Source organism: Scardinius erythrophthalmus, assembly GCF_964197995.2.
Source record: "Scardinius erythrophthalmus genome assembly, chromosome: 15".
Classification (NCBI taxonomy): Eukaryota; Metazoa; Chordata; class Actinopteri; order Cypriniformes; family Leuciscidae; genus Scardinius; species Scardinius erythrophthalmus.
Window position 1 is genome coordinate 24,716,418 of NC_138235.1, and position 25,793 is coordinate 24,742,210.

The following is a 25,793-nucleotide window of genomic DNA, read 5'->3' on the forward strand; positions in this document are numbered from 1 at the left end:
GGTGAGCATCTTTCAGAACCGTTAAGAAATCGTACCAACCATAAACATTTGAATGATACAGTGTATGTTGTGGGTTGCTTTGGAATAATTTATGATTTTGGAATAATAGTATTGAAAACCTGTATGTTTTTCGGACATTTATTTGCATGCATATCCTCCAATAAAGTGCAAACGGCAAAATAGGAAACATTATCACGATGATATCCGTTTTAAATGTGTTTTTGTCTTGATTAATCCACAGGGTGTTTTAGATGCTGTTGGAATATTGCCTGTCTTTATCACTGTCTTTTAAGTAGGCCAGCCTCAACACAGGGGTCAATAGCGTGGCCTGTAGGGAATTGTGACTGACTTGTTTGACGTCAAAAGATCGGTTCCCCGAAGCAGCGTAATTAACCTTTTAACAAGAATTTCGTGTGCTTGTTTTCTGTTTATAATGTATTGTTTGCTAACCTTTCCTCTGAAATCTGCCACGATCCATTACATTTTGAAAACAGCTGCAAAGAGGAATGAACAAATTGAATTATTTCCAAAATAGCCTCTATTTTCTGCCACAATATTATCATATGAAAGAATCATCAACGGAATTGCTTTGGAGCAGAAATGAGTAACTTGGACATGGACGTCCTTCACTTCTCATTACAGTGTTTGCGTTCGCTGAAAGACAAACATGCTAGCTCATGCCTGCAGACCTGTGTTTTAAATTAAGCAGTTGAGATCTTGTGCTTAGACATCCGAGTGTCTCGTTTTGATCTCCGTTTATGTTTCTAGGAGGTGAACAAAGCAGGTCGCGGGTCTCGCCACCTGCAAACCATTTTCACTTTTAGTCACCCGAGATGAAAAAAAAAAAAGAAACGAGTGACACGTTTCAAACTTTCAAAGGCACCGCGTGACATGCTTGTAGTTTCAGATCTTATTTTGGTGAGTAAACATTTAAAGCAGGTGTATCACAGCTTTATTTATGCATTAAATCTGCTGTTGGCTCTGAATTATACATTAGCCAGTAAATAATGCATCAGCCTCCGCTCCTCAATGATTACTGGCCAAGATACAAATGGCGAGTTTGATGATGATATCCTCTCTGATCGTTTTAGCTAGTTTAGTAACGGCTCCTGAGGATATTTTCTGCCGCTATTGTGATTGGATGCAATTTGAGTAACGGACACGTCACTGGGAGTTTTTTGGATTGTTTGTTTTATTTATCTCCTGCGGTTGAAAGCCCCATCAATAGAATGGATGTAGGAATGTATTTTCTAAACATGTATCCTAGTGAGAAATAATGAAGAGTTTGTCACTTTAAGAGGCTTTGCACATAATTATTGTAGGGCGGCATTAACTAGTTTTTCCTTTTAGCTTGACCTCTGTTTTAACCTGTGCGACTGGGCTGGTGTCATAAGAGCTACTGACACCTTTGATTTGATCCACTTCATTTGTCATCTCTTGCTCAGGAATAATTACAGCAGTGGCAGGCTGAGCCCTGGGGAGCGCTCAAGCTTATGACCTTTTTGTTCCCTTAAACATGAGCCAGAGACAAAGGCGCAGAAGAGCTGGAGTTGTGATTAGGAAAATAATGGCTCTGACAAGTTAGAGATTAAATTGTAAACAGGCCGCGAGACATATCAATACTTGCTGAGGTAATTGATTTTGCTACCGCGGTTTCACTGGCCGTAACCGGCTGTTAACGCTGCATTAATGAACGGGGGATTTCAGATCGAGGTTAAAACCTTGCCGTACACTGAGACCTTTGCTGTTTGTTTACCCTTGTCGGAGCAGGCCGCGTATTTGTCGTAGCCTTTCACATCATCTTCGATTACAATAAATCAATGAGACCTGCATGGTAACGTTTGAAAATTACAAGCTTGTTGTGCCGTGTGTCATTGGAGGACAAAAAGGAGCGCAGGGGGGTGGAAACACAAACTGTGGTCATAGAATCAGCTCAGTGCTCCTGTTCTTCATCAGAGTGAAGTGGCTCCATCAGAGCGGGAGGGAAATTATACTCTATTGTGGCAATACACCACAATCCCACTCCATTCGCCATTAAGCAGAGCTATTGAATATTTACATTCCCACTTGATAGCACTACTTTCTATCAGGGATAGGACAGTGATTGCATCCATTTAGAGACATTTGAAACTCTCTTTTCCTTATCAGATCTCAATTGGTTATGTTTGTGAGAATCATTCAGATAGTGTATTATTCATTCACCATTAGATTCTACTGTATTTACTGTAGTGGAAAAAGTGTGTATGTGTCTCTGCACTTCAGAGCCCACAGGGTTATGCAGAATCATGGCTTCCGCAGGGTCACGGTGCTGTTCACCGTCGGGCCCGTGTTAGTCATCTGTGTGACACATCATCAGTTAAATACACCGTGACCTCTCCATTCATTTAAAAACTAGATTACACTGTTCTGGCTGCTCTACTACAGTAAACTACAGCCATTCTTCTGTATTAACGTAAAGTAATGCAGTGTTTATCTAATAGGCTAGTAGTTTTAAAACACAGTGCATTAAGTGCAGTATCTGTAAAGCATACAGAGATGTAAATGATTATATGCTGAGAAATAGGGTGGAGTTGTGAATGATTCATGATTTTTTTCTTTTTTTGTAAAGCTTTAGAAATCGTGTGTGTATGTGTGTTTATAAGTGAGTGTGTAGATATACTCTCTCTCTCTCTCTCTCTCTCTCTCTCTCTCTATACATATATATACATATACATATACACACATACACATTCACATACACATACACATATACATATACACATACACATATACATATACTCATACACATATACATATACACATACATACACACACATACATACACATATTTATAGAGAGAGAGAAAGAGAGAATTTTATGTATTTGCACGTGCAGTTGGCTGTGTGTGAACTAAGGTATTCACTAAAGTTCATTAGATCTTTTCTTGTCTTGTGGAGAGCTACTAGCCCATATGTAGAGGCTCTGTTTGGAATTCAGCCTGTCCGATTTGATCTGCCATTCCTCTGGCAGGCCGTTCCCTATTGAGCCTTAAATGTTTTGTTTTTTTGTCCGTCCAAGAATACCTGTGAAGTGCTGTAGGTCGGCCCTAGAAGCTTTTGAAGCATGCAGGGTCCACTAGAGATGCATTCACACCCAACAGCAACCACCCACAAGGCTGAGGCATGAAATCTTTTCATCATTATATGCTGTAAGATGCCAAATTCAACCCGAGCCAAACACTCACACAAGCAGCAGCAACAAGCAGAGGTGCTGCTTAAATTTATGTTTGATTTGCTTTTTGTTATGAACAACGATTCCATATTTGGCAAAGCTAAGTATCCTATTTTGTTTCAGCTTGGGTGTTCATTTGTTGTGTCAGGAATACTTCCTCTGGCTCGGCCTCTTTAACTTTCTCTACAAAGGAAGGGGTCTTCCTCAAATCAAGTGATTTCATCCCTTTGGTATTTAAATAAAGATTTCCATCTTTATAAAACCAGCAGAGCGCCTTTCCCTTGGTAATGTGGGCACTGTTTCAGTCCCGTCCTGTCAGTTAAAGGAGCACTTTTAGATAATCTGTTTTTAAACGTCTCTGTTGCATATAGGGGGAAATAAAGGGTTAAAGACATGGGAAATGTGTGGGGGTGTGGGGGGTTGAAAAATTTGGATTCCTAAGTGCTTATCACCTCAGTACAATCCGCCACTCCGCAAGGATAAATATTTAATGACGGGGAAGCTGAAATAGAGCCCTAACAGACTGGGGAGAAATGGATCTGCTATTTATACGTTATACAGTTCCATAAACCAAAGGAATGGTTAGATAGCCCAAGGTTATTAGTGTACGTGCTGTTGATTCATTCACGTGTTTGTCTTTCTGAGAATCGCCTTGTATATTCAAAGGGAATTTGGTATTGTGCCTTGGCACTGGCTTGTAAAATGGCTGCAGAGAGTCTTGAGGCTTGAAGCGAAGTGTTGTAAGATTATCCTAATATTTGTCTGAACAATTTATCAATTGACAAAGCTCACAGTCTTGAGTGTTTCTCAATAGCAAATATATAATATTTCCATTCCCATTGGCTAGAATAGTTAATGAGTATAGTTGCTGGCATCTGCTTTTACTGAGCTTAGTTTATGTTTATGCTTAGTTTTTTGTTTTGCAACCGAAGCACAGGCCACTAGGGATCTTCTCTGGATACCATTAAATATTCACTTGAAAAAAATAAAACTAGTTATTGCCTGAGTCATGGTATTACACGGAGACTGTGCGGAATGTTCTGGAGAGCGGCAGTGTTTTGACAGTTGTGCATCACTATTTCTATGGGTCATTCAAATGTCATTAGAAGTGGAGTGGCGCAGCCGTTGCCAAGTTGAAAAACGATCCTCCCCACGTTGTTTATACTCGCAATGATTTGGGCCGTTTTAGTGCAATCGAACAGATTCCAAAACGCTTGCCGAATGAACACAATGGATTACATTGTGGACAGAATGTTTCCATTGTAGAGATGCAACTCTCTCAGGCACTTCCGAATGGCTGGATTGGATTACCGAACCCTTTTCATGGTCGGTTTAGATGACTGCTGATCAATGGGGCTCTTAGCTTCAAATCTAATTTGTTTTTGGGCTCACTTGGTAATGCTGATCACAGATTATTCCTATATAAAATTAATCAGGTTACTGATGTATTTTTTCAGACCGCTTGGATTCTCATAGACATTAATTGCAGGAATTCCACATTCATTATTGAATTTTTGATCTGCTGTTGCTGCAGAGGGTTAGAGATGTACAGCATGCGATGGCTCCATAGAGCGATGTGTTATCTTTGCTGAACAGCTCATTAAGATGCTCCTCTTGGTAACAAAGAGTAAATCTTCATCAAATTGTGTTTTTTTTTTTCAGAAGATAACCAGACAAAATGCAAACAAAAATGGCTGTGTAAGGCTTTGCTAATAATTAAAAAGTCCTTTTGAATGGGATAAATAATTTTTCACTTGATATCGAAAGAGAACTTTGATTTAGAGCATGTCTCGTTGTCGTTCTGTTTTCTGGCATACTGTTAGCACAGCTAAGGGGATGCAAGGTAGAAGGAACCTATTTAACAGCGTGATGCATGAGGGGGACTGGACATCCACGTAAAGGAGCGGCTGAAAGAAAGATCGGAAAAGGTCAGGCCACATTTCATTTCAGCCAAGCTTTTTATTAGCTCTGCCCAGTATGCAGTTTGGAGGAAAATACAGTTGCTCAGCAGTCAATGGACTACTCATTTAGATTGACACATGTGTATACACTTGGATGAATGTAGCTCTGTGCTGAACATGCTTGCTCTGTTTATGAGCTTACTCGTGCATTTGCAAGCTATTTTAACTTGGACCCGCACAAACCTTCCCCCTGAGGTTTATTCCTTACCGTGCTGTGGAAGGAATTGTAATGCTCACTAAATAGTGCGAAACCTGTGTACGAGTTGCCGAATAATACTGTGATCATTGCACACTGTTAAAACCTATAATATGGACTATTTCCAGTACCTTTATACTGTCTGATTCAGCTCTCTTGGGAAATGGAGGCTCTGTGCAAAGAAGTGGCAGGAATTCCTGTTCGCTAATTTGGAAAATTGTAACAGTGTTTTTTACTTTCAGCTGTAATAAAGGTAATTTGGGGCTTTTATTTTCTCAGGCTTAGGGATAGTTCACACAAAACACTCTTGACTTGCTTTCTTTCTTGGAACTTGGAAGATATTCTGAAATGTATCATTGTTTTTTTTTTTTGTTGGTCCAAACAGTGGATGTCATGTTAATTTTAACTATTGGGAGTTTGCAAGTTGATAAAGCTCTCTCTCTCTCTCTCTCTCTCTCTCTCTCTCTCTCTCTCTCTCTCTCTCTCTCTCTCTCTCTCTCTCTCTCTCTCTCTCTCTCTCTCTCTCTCTCTCTCTCTCTCTCTCTCTCTCTCTCTCTCTCTCTCTCTCTCTCTCTCTCTCTCTCTCTCTCTCTCTCTCTCTCTCTCTCTCTCTCTCTCTCTCTCTCTCTCTCTCTCTCTCTCTCTCTCTCTCTCTCTCTCTCTCTCTCTCTCTCTCTCTCTCTCTCTCTCTCTCTCTCTCTCTCTCTCTCTCTCTGTGTATATATATATATATTTCCTCAAGGGAGTAAATATTTTAGGTCAAAGATGTTCATCAAAAAAATTTGGGAATCCCCTTTTAAGCTATCCATCAACTCTTTTACAATAATCACACTATAACCTGGTGCCTCTGTGAAACGTCTTGACTTCAAATGCGCTTGCTCGACTAGAAAAGCCACGTTGCATGAACGGCAGACCCCCGCTCTCCTCTCCCGCCTCCCACCATGCTTTGTTGTAAAACACCGGGGTGTTTTAAGAGTCTGTGTTGTGCGAAGGTACCAAAATGCTGCAAGCGGTAATCTAATATATTACGGCTGTTTTTCCGAAATGATGAAAAATCATCAGGCTTGTGTTTTCTGGAAGCCTCGTAACACTATCAGTTAGGGATAAAGTCTCCATTTCACACATGAATGCGTTACGAGTTAATCTCCCGCCTGCCACTGTACACTGCTTTAAACACAACCCTGAACCCGAAGAGCAGTGGCAGCCTGCTGTTTAGATGCCTCCCTCTGGTAAACACTTGTTTTTTTTTAACAGCTGCTCTTTTACGTCACTACATGTTTAAAATAAAAAGCAGCAGGTCTGGTGTGTATATAGGTTGATAAGTGTGCACTCTTCCTGGGAGCTGCGCGCCGCACTAAAACGGCAGAATGGTAATAGTTCTAGTCAATGCATGTTTTATGAGCTGTCCAGAGAGGAGAGGGAAGCTCTGATCCTGCTTGTTTCAGCAGCGTTTTCATTACCCTCCAGTCACTTCCCCTCCTGCCTGCCGCTCCAAGGCAAGGAAACAATCTCAAATCATTTTTACAGTGCTGCACATTTGGACTATACTGCATCAGTATTATAGAGAGCAGTGATTTGATATTCCTCCAAACATTTCAGCATCCTGTCTTCTCAAAGATGTCACGGATGACAAAGGTTTGACACCGTAGGATCTCTCAGGCAGACTTTTTTTCATCCGCTTTAAACAACAGTGTTTTGTGTGGCATGCAATGGAAATAGGACTGGAAAGTTTATATTTATATTTGAGCTGAGTTGCCTTAAATGGAGAGGTGGTGTAACAAAGAGGGTGTTATTCAGACTAGAGCCTCTTAAAGACTGTCAGGCTGTGGGTTTGGAGAGGTGGCTCATCCAGAAACAAAAGCCGCTCCTAATTAGTGGTAATACCGTCCTGTGGTATCTGGGGTGGAGGTGCTTTTGGCAGAGCCGTTACGCGTGTTTTTGAATGCCCGGCTTGTTCGAGAGACCATCTGCCGCCGGTTGCCAGTGTTCAAAAAAAAAAAAAAAAAAAAAAAAAAAAGCGCCACTGCTAGATAACTAAATAATTTAGTCTGAAAATGGTCTGACGCATTGACCTAATGGCATCGCCGCTGCGGCCTCATCATCTTTAACCTTATGTTCTCGAAGATGAGTTTGGAATAACGTTGCAGCGAGAATAAATGAGGTCCTGAACAATAAGCCTGAGCTGAGATTTCTCCTCCAGGCCCTGTGTTTCATGTGATGATTAGTTGGGAGTTGGGGAGTGTGACGCAGAGCTGAGCCCCCCCCTCTCTGTGGGTGTCTGTCAGGACCAGTGCTTCCCTGAGACCTCCCTGCTTTCACTGTGAATGAGGCTCAGGCTGAGCTGCCATGAGGCTTTTGATCAACTGACTACATTTAGATATCTTCTTTTTAGGGCTGTCACTAACGATTATTTTAGTAATTGGTCGATTATTTTAACAAAGACCTAAGCCTTTAAAATGACTTGAAATACATATATAATAAGTAAGGGATAATGCACATCCAGCTGGTTATCGCAGAAAAAACCCAGATAGGACGATAAGAATCCTGACGCAAAGCGGAGGGGTCTTGCATCACTCTGAAGGGGTTTATTCTGAGATACCCGGATGACATAAATAATTGTACACAAAATATTGATTTGATTTTTAATATTTTATTAGCTCATCAAACACACAACTTCCATGAAGAAAACCCGTTACTAGCAAGCGTATAGCGCTGACTTCAGTTGCCTGGATGAGCATGTGCTGTCAGTTTTTACTGGTTGTTATCGGGGGATAAAATACCCCTGGATGACGCGATTGACCAATCAGAATCAATTATTCCACAGAGCCGTGTAATAACATAATGCAGTATACAATAGGCGTATCAAAAGTAAGTAATCAGGTACTCATATGGTTTTGTAGAACAACACCAGGGCGCCAACGGCCAGATGCACGTAACCTACACACGTTCATAATTAAAGCACATATATTAAACTATGCTGATTGTATTTTGATTGGGGGGGGGAAGCCATACAGGCGTCGTTGCTGCACAATCTGAATCTTTTGATACAGTGAATGGGCTTTTGTAAACTGCTGAATTCGCATTAGATTCATTGTATTGTGAATCAAAGCATATCAGAGAAGGTGGTGTAGTGCAATGATAATATCTTCTCTATCTAGGATAGATTTAGAAAGTGACGTATGTGTTTATCTGCCATTGATTGAGTATTGATCTCATATGCTCGGGAGAGGCCAAGCCAAGAGCGCGTCGTCTGCAAACGCTGGATTGGCGGTTACTCTAGGTTTACCCACCTTAAATACTACCTCAAAATATGTATTGATCGTTTCATTTGCATACCCTCATTCCCTTTTTATTGAATGTGAAAAGACATTACAGCTTTCTTTATATCAATAATTACCTTATATAATTTGGCCACTGGTAGGATATTTTAAAGGGAAAGTTAATGTAAAAAATCATTTATTCAGACTCTTGTCGTTCCAAATCTTTGTGACTTTCTTCTCTGGAACACACAAGATATTTTGAAGAAAAAAATTGTCCATACAATGAAAGCCAATGGTTTCCAAAACAGCACTGAACCCCATTGACTTTCATTGTATGGACAAAAAAATTCTTCAAAATATCTTTTGTGTTCCGCAGAAGGAAGAAAGGCATACCGGTTTGGAACAACATGAATGTGAATAAATGGTGACGTGATTATTATTTAAAAACATTTTCTGTAAACTATCCCTTGTCTTGTTCTTGTGTTCGCACTTCTCCAGTGTTGATGCTCCCTTTAGAAATGTTTGTTGGCTACACGACCAGACTAAAAGCACAGTGATGGACTGTCCAGACATTCCCCCCACCCTTTCTGCCACACGGACAAACTAGTCTGAAAGCCCTCAGTGTGGTTTGCACTGTTTGTGGCTTACAGTGTGAAATGAAGTTACTCTCAGGCACGATGCTGATAATAGACACAAGTGCTGATGGGGAGCCGGCCCCTACGGGAATTGTGCAGAGGGAATACACACTCGTACACAACCACTTACTCACATACTCGGATTGCTTGGAGCCTGGCCTTCAGCCTCTGGTTTACTGACTCCTCAGGGCTCAGATTAGCCCCTTGATTTCTGTATATAAATCATCAACGTGTGTTGTTACATGCTACAGAGATGGACCAAATTAATTTCCAGCCAGTGTTTTGCATAAGATGCCCTCATGAGATCTTAATCCGACAGTATATTAAAGAAGATTGGTAGGCCTAGATGTTGATTAGATAACATAAACATTAAAGAGGATTTTATTTTCCTGAAACGTATAAGTGCATATTTGAAAGTGTTATTGCTATCATATCAAATCAGGTCTCTGGGGTTTATTTTATTAGCATATATATTATGTATTAGTCTTATATGCATATTGATATTGCAAACAAGATCTCAGAAGTCACAAAAGTCTGTTTGTTCATGAAGGCTACATTAAATGTGCAATAGGTGATCTGGAAAATGTTAACTTTAGCCTGCTAGCATGGAAAGCATACGATCCCACCCTCCCTGCAAATCGCCGTGCGACTTCCAAAGCCATGCCTCCTCCAAAACACATGAACGCGCACAGACCAGAAGCGAGATGACTACAGACAATGTAATTGGATTATATCACGTGTCATTCACCGGTGAGAGAACTTTACAGGACAGTGAAGTGAGGAACAGTACTACAATAACGAACGTAAACGACTGTTTGCCTGCCATTCTCGCTCTGTCTGCACAGTGTATGTGAACGTGCTGATGACGTATGATGTTTGCGTGAACAGGCTCTGCCGTTGTATGCAAACACACGTTGACTGACAGAAAACACGTGTTCACATTTTATGGTCCTACACCTTCCACAGATGATATTAAATGTAAAAATACATTTAGACTGTGCTTGCTATTAGGATATGAGGAGCCTTTCAACCAGCATAATAAAAAATGTTTCTGTAGAGAATCACATATTCCAACTTAAAAGGAACAGAATGCATAGGAGTTAGGCTGTGTGTAATATGAGTCTTTATAGAGTTATGCTTTGAAGGAAGGCCTTTTCTTTCATTATTTAACTTAAAGGAACAGGCTGTGGTAATGCTTAAAGATCCATCAGCCTGTCTACACAATTTAAAACTCAGTAAAAACAGTTCCTGTGTGGAGAGGGCCCTCCACCGTACTACACGTCCATATCAATAAAGTAGACATTTATTGAGGAGCCCTGAGTAATTGTTGGGAATAGTCAGTAGTGGCCATTAAGATTTAGAGTATGCTAAATTTTAGTCAGGACGATCTCTTCCAGCAGGAACCGTTTCAGAATAAATGTGTGCCATCAGATAAAGATGACTGTTATTAGCAGGCCGATGGTGTGAGTCAGGAATTTCAGTACGGATTATACATGCTTGTTCTGTGTGATCATGTGAAACTATTAGAATTGAACTGCTGCAAGTCATAATTTCACACAATACAGAGTCAGTGTGATGCTTTCATCAACAATAACTAAAATCTGGTGGAGAGTTATCAAATGGATTTCTGTGTTTTTTGTTGTTGTTTTTTGAGTTCTGCTTCAGATGTCTGTCTTTATTTATTTATTTCTTGAGCTTTTTGCTCTGGCAAAATAGATTGAAAACAGCTTTGTTGAAATCAGAGTAGCTCTCTTGGATGAGCTTCGAACGAGACATTTGTCTGATAAATCTCAGTTACTCGTATTGCAGATAATGTTTTGTTTGATATGTTCCAAGGCTAATCTCGCTCGCCGAAAACAATTACATCAAACGTGTATTTCACAACTTCCATCTGGAAAGCTTTCGGTAATTCTCGCCAGTCAAATGTCTGCATTTTGTAATACACTGTTTGAAACCAGTGATCAGGGAATGGGATTTCCCAAAAAATGTCCATATAAGCGTGTCACTCACTCTCTCACTGCTGTCTGCTCATTGACTTTATGTATCATAAACAGTCTTTGACTAAATTTGCAAATGAATTACGGTTGGAACGATGCAATGATTTGTGTGGAATGCGTCAAAGCGTCACACTTTTTACGTTCATCCCTAATCCATTCACACAAAACTAGACCAAATGCTAATGGTTAGTATGGCAGCGCCGCTTAATATGTTTGTGTTCATGCAGCATTTTGTTTTTTACAAGCGTGATAACCGCATTTTATAACCGTACTGGCCCCTGAACGTTTTCAACACTCACAACCGCATTTTTGACAAACCCGCGCTGAATGAATGGAACCGCACTGGACAACTAGTTGTCTCCCATGTCATATAATGTTAGAGCCACACTGAACTGTATAATCATGATGGGTTTAGTTTACTCGCGGAGACTGAGAAATTATTTAGGCGTGTGGCTCAAACATACTCTATGCACTCTGTAACAAAGCATTAAAAGTCCTTTTTGGTTGCTTAAAATAACTGATGGATAAACTCGCAGCTCGACTGGACTCATTTGTTTAATAACGCTGTCAATTGTGATAACATTTCTTGGTGTTATGGACATCGCCATTTAATACTGTCACTAAATATGGTTGTGTCTTCAGCTGTTCCTTCATACAGATGTATTCAAGCTGATACTTTAATCTGCTGAATGAAGGAAACATTTCAAGACTCACCTTGCTGTCAGTCTCAAACAGTGACATTGAATGCAGCCATCATGGTCATTTGTATTACTGATAGATGCCTTTTAATTCTTGCCACTTTGTTTTTACGTTGGTATTTTTTTTTATTATAATTTTATGAAAACATGTTTAAATAAAACATGGAAAGATTAATGGTAGTTTACGGTTATTTATTGCTAGGTTAAAGGGATAGTTCAGGATTTCATGAATCTCTATAGCTTCCCCATAAGCAGTGTGGTGCATTGACCATGACTTACCCCCGACAGCGTCCTGTGAGCCGAGCTCCGGTCCAGTTTTGGTCAAGATGAAATTAGTCCGGCAAGTTTGCTGGGGTCACGGCAATAAAGCTTTTTTCTTCTCAAATCAATATGTGTTCAAAAGAGTGATATATTTGCGTCACAAAACCGCTGTCTATGGAGAGGTCAGACCTCGTAATGGCTTGGCACTATTTTCTTCCCCGTCATATCACTGCGCGCTGCCGCTACCTACAGCCAGCTGGGAGCCGCGCACGTGTCACTTTGTTTACAGCTCGTAAAGAGAACGATAGTCGCCTCAGAGCAACATCTGCCACAGGAAATCTTTGAAATGTGTGAGGAGAAAGCGCCACATCTTTGTTTGTACAGTCCGGATAGTCACAAGTCCGCACCATTTTCTACAAAGCTTGTACAAACTGATCGCTCTTGGTGAGTAGCTATGTTAGCTCGTTCGTGTAGCTGTTCTGAGCACGTAAACACTGCTGTAAACACTGCCGAACAACTGAAAAAGTGGTGTGCGCCTGCGCAGCTCGCAGCTGGCTGTAGGTAGCGGCAGCGCGCAGTGATATGACAGGGGAGAAAATAGTGCCAAGCCATTACGAGGTCTGACCTCTCCATAGACAACGTTTTAGTGACGCAAATATATCACTCTTTTGAACACATATTGATTTGAGAAGAAAAAAGCTTTATTGCCGTGACCCCAGCAATCTTGCCGGACTAATTTCTTCTTGACCAAAACTGGACCGGAGCTCGGCTCACAGGACGCTGTCGGGGGTAAGTCATGGTCAATGCACCACACTGCTTATGGGGAAGCTATAGAGATTCATGTCTAAAATCCTGAACTATCCCTTTAACTAAAGGGTTAATCGACTGATCAGAAACCAATTAATCGATTATCAAAATAATTGTTCGTTACAGCCCTAAAATGAAGCACCTGGCAATACGGGTGTCTTGGGGAAATAGCATTTGTGTTGCCTGACCCTTTATTGGCTTTTGCCTCAAATCACAGAGATGAATGCGTCGGCCTATTGGCGTAATAGGAGAGTGATTTAGGATGAATAAAACATGCAGCATGAAAGAGTAATGTTGAAAAAGGAGTGTGTTTTGTAATAGAGCCCTGCTGTGTGCCCATTGTGAGGTGATGTGTTAATAGTGGCAGAGCAACTGTGTGGTTGGAGGGGTGAGAAGGTCTAATTTATCCGCTGCTCTGAAGGAGAAATGTATTTTTATTTAAAACCTCCTGGCTCACACCCCTTGACTTCATTGCAGTAATGGAAATGGTAAAATAGGTGCTGTTGGCTGAGACCCCTGAAGCTTTTTTTTTATACCGGCTTTCACAAATGGCTGATTTTTCTCCCTCCCTGCCTCTCTCCCTCCCTTTTCCATTAAGACAGCTGGTATCTTTCAAAAGGTCCTGCTCTGGTGATTGATGTGTAATGGCTTCAAGCCTCACCTGCCCCACAGCGCGTTATTCATCTGTGGGTAGTGTTGAGGGGAGTACTCGCCATTGCTTAATTGGTCCTGGTCACCATTCAGACGCCACATGAACTGATGCATTGTTGCTGGTCAGTGTTGTAAACCTCACTGCAGCCGCTGCCTATCACTGGTTGCTAATGCTCCTGTTGGTATAAATAACACACTCTTTACATGTGAGAAGGTGTGGATCGCTGACTTTTCTGCAGTAGTAATTTATTAATCATACGGCACAAGGTTGTGCAATGCTCGTCTAATGGAGTCGAGATGCAGGAAGGTTTTTTATTAGGGATGCACCGATACCACTTTTTCCAGAACGAGTCCGATACTGATACTTTCCTTTTTGGTACTTACCGATACCTGTATTTTCACTGCATTTGTAATTTTTAAATATATTGGGTAGAGAAACCAAAAGAACATGAATCATATTAGTTGGCTTAATTTGATTAGCAGCTATATATTTCCTTCAGTTATTTTCATTCTATCAGCAACCAAGAGCATTCAACAGAAGTTTGCGCGTCTGTGCTGCTGCACGTTCAATCCACTGCTCTTTTTTTCCGCTTATCAGCTCGCGCTCCACAGCTATATAACCGTTACTATATTTTGTTTAATATTCCACTAATTAGATACATTTACTTCATAGACAGCCTTCTCATTTATCCCCATTATACTCTCTGTTGTTGGTGTTTCTTTGTCTGGACACAAACACTGTACACGCTGTGTGGTATCGGTTGTTGGAATCGGAGCATTTTAATGAATACAAGTACTAGTGCGCAGTATCGGGCCCGATACAGATACTGGTATCAGTATCTGTGCATCCCTAGTTGTCATGACACATTAATTGTCTTGTAATATAAAAATTGTAATAACCAAATACTATCATAAGGTGCTGCCTCCAAATAAAGGCTTATTCGCTGGACTTCAAACTCGCTTGTTCAAAGCATTCGAGAACCACACACTTTTACAATGTAGTGCTTGTATGATTTCTTTTTTTTGCTTTTGATTTAAATAAAAAAAAAAGAAATTATTAGATAATGTATTATATATTTTATTATTATTTACTTTTGTTTACATTTTTAATCAGTTACAGTTCTAATTGTATGTACAGCTATTTATAACGTTTCCACAGTCAGTGATGGTTTGGGGAGCCATGTCATCAGCTGGTGTTGGTCCACTGTGCTGTCCACTCAACGCAGCCGTCTACCAGGACATTGTCAGAGCACTTCATTAGTTTCACCTGTTAAGTTGAATTCTTGAAATAAATCTACTTTTTGATGATATTCTAATTTTATGACCAGCACCTGTACATTATATTTTCTCATCTAACAATTTCAGATTGACTGACTGACTGTCTAGATTTTATTAATTTATTTTAATTTTTAGCATTGGTGCATTAATTACTGTACTTACATCCTGTGTTTTAGCTGTTTGAATGGTAAAACCTTCCCAAAAATGAATTCCATGTTTTTTGCCGTCGTGTCACATCTCATTGTATTTAAGAGCCCATAATGCAATAGTTGTTTTTTTTAGTGAAAAAATGTGATGTGTTTTGATGATCTTGCTCTCTGGCTGGCTGTATTTGAACACCAGAATGTATCCTATTTAAACGCCCCCTAAGAAACATGTCTGATGAACTCAAAACTGGTCTAATTGTGCAGGACTTCTTCACTGATCGTTTAGTTGACAATACATTTGAGCAACCCACTGTCTAGTTGATTTTATGGTTTATGTATTTTTGAATGTGTGTGTTTTTGTATGTTCAGGCTGGCGGTCAGCATGGTAACTTATCATGCGGTGATTAATCGGGCCGTGACGTGGCGGCGCAGCGCTGTAATCAGTCTGTAGTGTTTGAGGTTGATGAGGGGAGCAGCTGCCCCGTCAGTGGCCGTCTACTCAAGATGACAGGCTGTCATTGACAGGGCTGCTTGTCAACTGCACCAGTGTGCCTGTCATAAGCCATTTCTCTTCATTTTTATACCTGCTCTATAAACACACCTCTCACACTGACAAACAGCCCAATTCTGTCCTGCTGCTGTCCTCCCGCAGGCTCCTCACATTTCCAAATTCACTCGCTGTTGTCAGGTTTGGCTGCACTAGAGGCTGTAATCTTTAGTTTCCCGTTTAACTGAAGAGGGGGAAAGCGGCGTGGACTCTTTCAAGTGCACTTCATTGTTAGGCAGCCATTTCATGCTCTCATATTAGCGGCCTTGTATTGTTTTTCACTTCTCACTTTTCGGCCAATGGAAGATTGATCTTTATTTTCATGAATGTTGACTTAAAAGAGGCAAGTAGCAGCGAGCGTTGTAAAAACAGGATTTGATCCAAAGCTGTTTTCTGTCTGAGTCTCTTGCCAGGTTTCTTCTCCATGCCTGTCTGTTCTGATTTCCACGGGTGATCGCTGTGCTAGCTGAGGTAGGGCCGCCTCTGGTCAGGTTGTAGTTGCCTGACCAGCATGCACAACCCACAACCAACAAACACTGTGGCCTGGAGGGAGCACTAGGTCTTATTCCAGTCTAATGTATTACTTGTAAGAAATTCTATTCTCGATAGCCTTAGCTGGCTAGTTGTGCAAACGTCTATATAAGCCTAATATCCTGTAAAACGTGCAGCTGAGCCTGTTTGATAATGCAGTGGGGAATCCTGTTTAGGCCACTGTGCAGGGAAACATAGTGGCGCTTTTCATCGCCAGGCAGAAATGAGCTGGGGAATAGAGCAGGGAGCTTGAAGTTTGTGCTTTTTTGATATAGCTTTGCTCAGAGCTCTCCTGAGGACATGCGCTGCTGCTGTGGAAGAGACGGCGATTGATGTTCCTTTTGGTGTGCGACGTCACAGCGCTGCTCGCCGGCTGTGATTGATTAAACCGATTGCATGAGTATCAACAGGCCCTTGGTTTTACAAATATCTCACTGTGTGTTGGGGAACATGAAAAGCACATTTAGAGCACGTTTAATGTTGTAACTATCAAGTAAAAAGTGGTATTTTTTCACATGGCTTTAATGTATGAGTATACATATCTTCATTATTTTCAAAAGAATATTGAGCAAGATGGACCAAATTACATTTTACATCTAATCTTGCCTTGTCATAAAAAGATAAATATAAATAAATAAAAATATTTTAAGAGACTCGATGACTCATGAGAGTCTGCACAGGTCCTATCTATGATATTTTTTTCAAATGAGGCTTTTAACTTCATTATGAGAACAGAATAGTTGTATCATTGTGGCATTTGATTTTTTTTTTTGCCCCTTCAAAAAAATGTTTTAATGAATTTTATTCCCGAAATTCATTACAAAGAGGTGTATTCAAGTAATTGTGTTGATTGATTGCCTTTTTTTAAATACATTTTTTAATAAATTAATAAATAGAACAAAAAAAGTGTCACATTAACTACTCTAACAATGTCATTTTTTTTCTCTCCCTTCAGCTCTTCTGAAACACTGGGGTTGTTGGTGTGGCCAAATTTTCCCTGGATTTGATTGGTAAATTCAGAAGACTGAAGCCCAGGCTCACAGTCTACCTTTCACGGAGGCCCAGCCGTGAGAGGACAGAAGAAGGCACGTGGCGAATCATGACTGCCGACAAAGAGAAGGACAAGGAGAGGGAGCGCGAGCGGGATCGGGACCGGGACAGAGACCGCGAGAAGCGGGACAAAATGCGAGAGTGCGAGAGCTCGCGGCCTCGGCGAAGTTGCACGCTGGAGGGCGGTGCTAAGAACTATGCTGAGAGCGAACACAGTGAGGATGACGACAACGAGACGCCTGGGGCCGCCAACACCGAGGAGGGCAGCAAGAAAAATAAGAAGAAGCTGCCGAAAAAGAAGTCGCGCTATGAGCGAATGGAGAACGGCGAGATTACTTCCTTCATTACGGAGGATGACATTGTTTACAGACCTGGCGGTGAGTTTTGGTTGTACTCAAGTTGAAGATGTATTTGTCATTAAATAACCATGCTGTTTGGACAGCAAAATGTATTTGGCAATATTTTGTATGTGTTGCTGAAAATGGTGCTTCAGCGTAGCATAAACATGTCACATCATCCACTACTTGGATGAAAAAAATGCATTTACATTGGCTGCTGTGCTTGACTAAATACATTCACTGCTTCTTGATGAAAATGCAGAGGAAATCACAGTGATGATATTTGAAACGGTCATATTTTTCACACTTAGCCTTCCAAAGCACACAAGATTCTTGTTTTTATTTGTATTTTTCAGTGAGTGGCAGAAAAAGCGAAACGGTCCACATTAGGTCTTTATTAGGCGCTGAGATTGAGCCTAGACCAGAGCAATAACCTTTTCCTGCGCTGTAAACATGGCCTCTCTTTCACCTGCTGTTTAGAAATTGGTTGTACATGAGACTGGGGTGGAAATGTCAACACTCCGGCAGAGGGCAAAGCACGGCTGCCATAGTTCTAAATCATCCTCGCCGTGTCTTTCATTTATTTAGCAGCAACTGAAAGGTCAAGCAGTATGCTTAGTTATTTAATGCGAAGACTTCAAATTATAGCCATTTGTGTAATTTCCAATCTCATCTCTCCACTCCATCTCTTCTGCTGAGCAGATATGTGTTTGCTCGGAGGGGGAAGGTGAGGAATGGTGTGATGCTTGCCCCCTCCTCCTCCTCTTCCTCGCGCTGTTGCCCCAGTGGAATCGGGTTGGAGGCATTATCTGCTGAAGGTCCTTGAAAACACAGTTGCTGAAGCTCTCTGTCAGTAATAACCCAGCAGACCCCTTCCCTGCTCTGTTTTGGAGAGTACCGCCAGTCTGCTTTAGATAAGATTGAATTGAATCACTCACATCTGAGGCATGTTAGTTGATTTTGTCACTGCTGCAGTAGAGAATAGAATGGGATGGTCACCATGTTTTTGAAGATAACTAAGGCCCTTTTTAAGGTGCAGCTATTTAAAAAAAAATGTAATTGCACTGCCATAGATGCTGTTTGTTGTTTTAGGGATCCAAGGATTAAGTTGTTGCATTATGCTGTTTATACTGTGTGTGAACCTTTCATTTGACATCTTATAGCTGATCTGTTAATGCTTTAGTGACATCATTGTATTTTGGATAACTGCATTTTTTTATATATATTTTTTTTATTCTCCATCAATTTTTAAAATGATGTTTTTGTGCTTGTTTGTAGGGCCGTACAGTTTGGTCAAATTTGTGAATATACATAAATATATTGATATTTACGACTATTTATTATTAATGTAAAATATAAATAACATTTTTAAATATAAATATAAAAAACAAATATTACTATTGTAATATTTCACTGTAAGATAAAAATCTGCGAACCGCACTGCTCTGAAACTAGTTCATGAGCTGCTTGCCTATAAAAGGCACACAACACATATATTTAATGTGTAAACATTTTGCGGTTTATTTTGATTAATTGTGCAGGCCTTGCTGTATGTTCATGCCTTCGGTTTGCGGTCAGTTTCTGCAGCCTTATTGCAATCAGATTTGATTCGAGCGGCTTAAGTAGACACAAAGCCTGTGCTGGATTAAACCCTACTAAATGTTAAATCCTTTTATATTTGTCTAGTGACACACAATATGTAAAACTGGCCACCCTTGGAGTGGGTATTAAAAACGGCGAGAAGCCAACGGAAAAAGAGAGAGTGTAATCAAGGGAGAGAACTGAAACAAGACAATAATTGCTTTTGTGGCTCGAGAGAGTCGGCCGCGTGTACGTATGACACTAGATAAGAGGAAGTAATATTGAAAGCCAACACGAAGATTTCCCTCATACATTTTGTCCACTAATGTTTTTATAGCCAGCTTAGTGTGCATTTATTAGGATGTCTGCAAAAAAGCAAATAAGGCATGTAGTCTCGTCGTTGGAGAGATGGATTGTGCTTGAGTGAGGAAGGAAGGAACGAAGGAGAAAAGGAGTGAGTGTGATACAGATGGGGAGAGAGAGATGGAGAGGCATTTGTATTGCAGACAGGGCCACTCGGATGGAAGGAAGAGTAAAGCATCTGAATCGATCAGGCCTTTGAGTGGCGTTCTCGTGTCCAGGCTCCCTGTAGCTTTGCGGATATTCGCTACACAGAGGCAGCTTATGGATCCAGCCGGGAGATTATACACACATGAGATCAATACTCAGGCCTCTGCGAGCTGGCCGTGGCTGTCTGCAGTCCGTCTTTACAACCTGCAGTCACACCAATGTCCTTGTACTGTGACGGCAATTTGTCTCCCTGGCTGCCATTTGGCTTTTAAAATGGAGAGCTCATCAAGCGGGATTGGCTGGATGAGTACCACTCCCACCTGTGTGATGAGAATGCTGACAATAAAGAGAGGTGAATATCCACAGTGGGCTCGGCTGAGGGTTGGGGTGGGCTTTATTGTGCTCATTATAACTCTCATCCAAAACCTAGTGGGCTGCCTAGCTAGAGAGTGTTTTATGCCTGCAAAGTTGCTTTTCAGCAGAATACACCGTTTTGAATAAATGTCATTTATGTAAATCAAAGTGGCAGGGAGGGGTTCGGGGTGAAATTGCAAGCACAAACCTCACAAGAATCCAAAATGGGCTACTTTCCCATAGACCGGAGTGAGACCTTAGAAGTCTCTCGAGCTGTCGCAATCTTGTTTGGTGCTCTGTGGCCTGACAGTTTGTTGTTGCGCCTCAGTTCAAGCAGAGTGCTTGTGAACCGATCATATCTTCCGCTTTACTAGTTACAACACAAAATAAACATGAAGGTATGTTGAAAGATACTATCATGTCACATGTAATTGCTCAGTGTTTCAACTGCAGGAAGGAGTCAATAAAACAGCTTGTAAATAATGTCACATTTACCTCAGAAAAGCCATTCAATGTCCGAAAACTCGTTAGTCAGCTAGTTACTTCGAGAGGAGATTTTTTGCTAAATATATGCACTTATTAGGCTATTGCATATTCATTGTAGTTTTACTTAACCTGTTCTTTTTGAATAAATCCATTTCATGACAGACACCATTTAAATGTTTATATTAAAAAAAACTAGAAGAAACATTATCATTAAATTTATTATAACTTTATTATAAAAACTTATATGTAGCCTACAAATAGTTAAACAATTAATTTTAACATTTAATATTAAAATGATGTACCAACTGTGGTTCTCTGTATAGTTTACAGCATTAGTTGAGTGATTTTCTTTTTCTTTGAGGAAATTTGGCATGTTCTGAGCTAAGTTAATAAATATTGGATCAAAGACAGTAGACGGCAAGACAGCTTACTAGGTTTTGGAACAGAGCTTATTGTTGGGGTTATGACTGAGGTGGAGGTCTAGATGATGAATTTACAAAAGGCTGAGTAGGGATGAGTACGTCCCTGAAGATGGCCTCTATTTCTCTCTCTTCTGGCTGCCTGTGGGTGTCTGGACAGCTGTCACCTAATTATGGAGCTCCCAAAGCCTGCAGTCTTTTCTGTTAGGCTGAAATCTCCACCGGGAGCTTGAGCACATCGTCCTCACCTCTATACAGACCTGAGTGGTTCCTTGTCAGCTCGCTAATGTCATTTCAAGACTGGTTATTTGTCTGCTCGCAATTTTGCCTGATTAGCAGCTCGGTGTAAGTTTCATGTTTGTCAGTGGATCCAGTAGAGAGATTATAGAAACACTAACAGGCGAACAAGCTTCCGATCTTTCCCTGGAATTGAGTCAAAAATGAACTCAATAGACTTGACATGGTGGGGTGAAAATGGACATGCACCACCTTCGCAAAGAGCATTCGGGCCTTTGCTGAAACAAACTTCTCTGTTTGTTGTCAGGGGGAGAAACCAGGCTCTCTCTTGGCTTAGAGTCATGTATTATTCAGCGAGGTGAGACTAACAGCATTTGACCACCTGAGTGAGTCATCAAGCAGCAGTCTTCATCTCCCTGTTGCTCTTCTGAGGAGACAGCAACAGTATCACCCCATGTAGAGAGACAACTTTTCCATGCATGTCTTCCACTCTGCTTCCAGCTGTCTCAAGATTTAGACAGACAGAAAGAGAGATGGGGGATGAAAAGCAGACAGAAGCAGAGCAGGCGACAAGGAGACCCTCGTATCCTTGTCTTGAAGGGGAGAATAGAAGCTTTGCTGTTTAAATCAAATCAAATCAAATGGGTGAAATTAAAAGGGCCACATTTTATACTCATGTAGCATTTATTTTCCTCCGGAGGGTCACTCATTTTAAGGATTTTTGTGCCAGAAAGGTCATAATTTAGTTAGTGAGCCTTTGACTAGGGATGCATGATTCATCTTTACCACATTGTTTATCTTAGTGATTTATTTCTGTTTTATTTAGATTTTTATTTATTAATCTAAAAGGAAAAATAGAAGGCATTTGGATGTACCAATAGTTGATATCTAATGGTCACTCAAAGTTAATCTTTAAAAACAGTAATTTAGTACTGTACTCTTTACTGTTGTAATCTTTAGCAGATCTCCAAAATGATTATCCATTTTTCATACTAAATTCACTTGTAGCAATTAAAATGATTGATATTAGTTTAATTTTAAACACAATAGTATATTTTTTTAACTCTTTTATGATTGGTTTACTCCGCATAATAGCAAGTGTTGAACAATGCATCTACGTTAAGATGTACAGACAATCATATATTGTTAGCCGCTTTTGTTTGTTTCTTGGTTTTAAACCCCATGTGTCAAGTTTTATTCTTCCCAAAATAAAAGGCTTAACTGTCACTGAAATTCTTCCTTTACAACATTTCAAACAGTGCGCAGAGAAATTCCTACCAAGCCGATAGCTGGAAATAAAAGAGCCAGATATATTCTGAAATTTCCCCCCATGTAGCATTGTATGACAGGGAGACTGTAGGCTTTTGTGAAATTGAACCACCTGCCAATTACAAATTAGAAAGCTGCTACAGACTAAGTGTACCACACTTGTCAAACGGCTTCTGTTCCCGGCCCAGAGGGAGTCAGCTTTTTCCTGCCTGCTACTCTGAGGGCAAAGCTGCATAAGGTTTGATAATTCAGGCTGAAGGTATTAATCTCCTGCTACGAGATGGGGCAAAAATTTACAAACTTGAAATGGTGGATATGGTAGAAGAGCAGAACAAGTTTGTGTGTGTATGTTTGAAGCTGCAGATCTCAAGGCGAAGGAAATGAGCAGCAGTGTAAATTGGATGAGCAGGGTTAAGACCGGGCTGTTCCTCCTGACACGGGGCATTGGTGCCAGCTGAAGCACCTGCACTGAAGTACTTCCCAGTACGATGTGACACGAGTGGCGTAGGTCGACACTTCGCCGCTTGTCGGTCATGTAGGAAGAGGGGTGTGAATGTGACGCGTGGAGTGTGAAGTCAGTTCCTTGTCCAAACCCCCTAGTACCATTTCATTATTGCATTGCTCTGGCTACTTTAATTTCAAGATAAGCATGACCACAGCGAGTGTCTGCATTTAACAATGAGCCAAGACGTCACCTAGCAGAAGGTATTATCGAAGGTAACAGCTGAGCGCTTGTGAAATATTAATATTTTACTTTAGCCTTTTTGTGTCTCAACCTTTCTCCTTGGAGGTGGAGTGGATTAAAACAGCAAATGGATTGACACGGAAAGCAGGGCAGGTTTCTTTCATCGGTAAAGGTGTGTTTTAAATTAGCCACGCTTTACCGGTTTAGAAGAATGGCTGAGTGAACAATAAGCCTCGGCGGAAAAGGAGGACGATTGGATGAGTGCTACCCCTCTTCCCTTTCTGCATGAATATTCATGTTGCTAAGTGACGGATGACAATACATTAAGAAATAATAGCTGCAAACAGATCAACTTCTAACATCCGCTAGGGTGTTTTGTCAGTTTCTTTAAGTACGGGTGCGCGTGCGTGTGAACGCATCTCGGCGTGTGATGGACTATTTCTTCAGCTCAATAAATCTCAATCTTAGGATGAGGCCAGGCTGCTTCAGTGGAGTGGTCGATAATGGATCTGTGCTGTTTGCAAAGCCCCCACCCTTCTGTTCTCTTCAGGCCACTAAGAGAGAGAGTGAGAGAGTCAGGTAAAGAGACTGTGTGAGAGACAGAGAGAGAGAGAGAGAGAGAGAGAGAGCTGGGACCTGTGGCCTGTGGGAGGCATTTGGGAGTCCACAAAGCCCCTAGAACTGCACATATCCCCTTAAATCCTATACACCCCTCCCCCAGACCCTCCTCTCTCTCTTTTTCTTTTGGTCTCTTTCCCTTTATTCTCTGCCTGCTCACTCTCTGATGGAGAGGGGCTTCTCTAAAAACACAAAATGGCTGGAACGCAGCTGAACAGATTGGAGTCTTTAAGGTCCGCTCTCAAAGTACAATGCAAATTACAGCCTCGCAACTCTTCACGGCCAGGGAGGAGTGTCATTATTGTAAAATATTAAATACAATTTATCTCCCGAGGACCTTTTGTTTGGAAATGAGTTTCACAGATGGGTGGGAAAAGTACCTTTTGGGTTGTTTAAAAAACACATTTTCTTGGCTGTTTTTTTATTTTTTTTGCAGATTTAGCAATGGTTTTCTGTCTTTTTTTAAAATATCAATATGTCACATTGCTTTATTATTTGGCCAGCATATTTCTCGTTACATTTCGAGACCGCAAATGGTGGCATTAATAACATCTTTGATTTAAACTTGTCATAATGTTAATGTGGGTCCACATTAGCTAAATGTTGAGGGCATAAAAGGTCCATTATTTAATTTCAGTGGTATAGATGTATGAAGCACAGCTCACTTTCAAACCAAGCAGCTTTCTATTGGCCAATGCAGCGAATCTGTGTGACCAAGTTGAACACGATGCAAAATCTACATGGGGAAATCTTTTTCCCCTCACGTGAAATTCCCAATCATGTGGATTCTTATTGAAATGACTGGAAAAATAAGCTGAACAATGATACATGTTGTTTTTGATATAATTGTAATAATCAAAGAATTGTTGTAATTTAGTTCATTTTATTTAATATTGGAGTAATTAAATAAAAATGATTAAATATAATTAAAGGGATAATTCACCCAAAAATTTAAATTGTCATTTACTAACCCACAAGTTTTTCCAAACCTGAATGAATTTCTTTCTTCTGTTGAACACAAGAGAAGATATTTTGAAGAATTTCAGTAACCAAACAGTTGGTGGACCTCATTGACTTCCATAGTATTTTTTGTTTCTTCCATACTATGGAAGTCAATGGGGCCCATCAACTGTTTGATTACCCATATTCTTCAAAATATTTTGGGTAAACTGTCCCTTGAATTATTTTGAAAAATACATAAATAGTGAAAAATGTTTTTGTGGCTTTATTCCCTAGAAATAGGCTAAAGTCATGTTTACAGTTTCATTTACCCTAGGAAGCATTTTAAACCAGATCTTTATACCTCAGTATTTTCCTTACGGCTCACAGCACAGACATCTATTGCCTTGTCAGAATGTTGGGAATCCATTTCCTCTAAATGAATCTACCAGCCGGGTTAAGAGACTATAAGCCGCAGTTCTCAAAGGTAAATCCCCCTCAACGCCGCCTGGGATGTTCTGAAACATGTCATCTCATTTCATTGAGATTTGTCTCTTTTGTTCTTCAGCCTCCCCTCCCCCTCCATGGAAGGCTGTCAGTCACAGTAGTGATAGATATCACTTACGTTATCTTGTAAATGAGAGGATGAGCGCAGGTAGAAACAGTCGGACAGAGCTCAGCCCAGCCCACTAACACGCTATAAAGCCTTAGAATACCCTGTGCGGACCAGCTCTGATAACGAGCCTTTCCTGTCACACATGCAACCCACTCAAAATGGCCCCCTTGCATTCTTAACACACACACACACACTCCCAACAAATGGTTTACAATGTGCTCAGACTATTAAATATCTTTATTCCGCCTGCTGCATTGAACAGATAAACACAACAAGATCAATAACAGCACCAGGCAAAACAAATAAATAAAAGATGTGCACTAAGAAGGCTGGAACAGAATCACTCTCCTTTTGTTAGTAGTAGCTTTTAGCCGCCTCAGCCCATGCTACGTGGATTCATCCCTGGAATACTGAAGTGTTCAGATAAACATTTATCTCCTTGCAGTTTTAGCACTATGGAGACACAAAGACTTCTAGCATCTCCACATCTGTGCTTAGAGCAATGACACACAC

The 25,793-nt window shown here is 40.7% G+C and overlaps 1 protein-coding gene across 2 annotated transcripts in view; it reads left to right on the forward strand.

Annotated features, from left to right (window-relative positions):
• The window catches only part of rerea (arginine-glutamic acid dipeptide (RE) repeats a), a 103,554-nt gene that overhangs the window by 6,383 nt on the left and 71,378 nt on the right, over positions 1 to 25,793 (forward strand). For both annotated transcript variants that reach the window (XM_081385715.1, XM_081385716.1), the window contains exon 2: positions 17,134 to 17,605. In XM_081385715.1, the coding sequence (XP_081241841.1) occupies positions 17,278 to 17,605 (328 nt within the window). In that variant the 5' untranslated portion in view covers positions 17,134 to 17,277. The remainder of the gene's footprint in view (positions 1 to 17,133; positions 17,606 to 25,793) is intronic.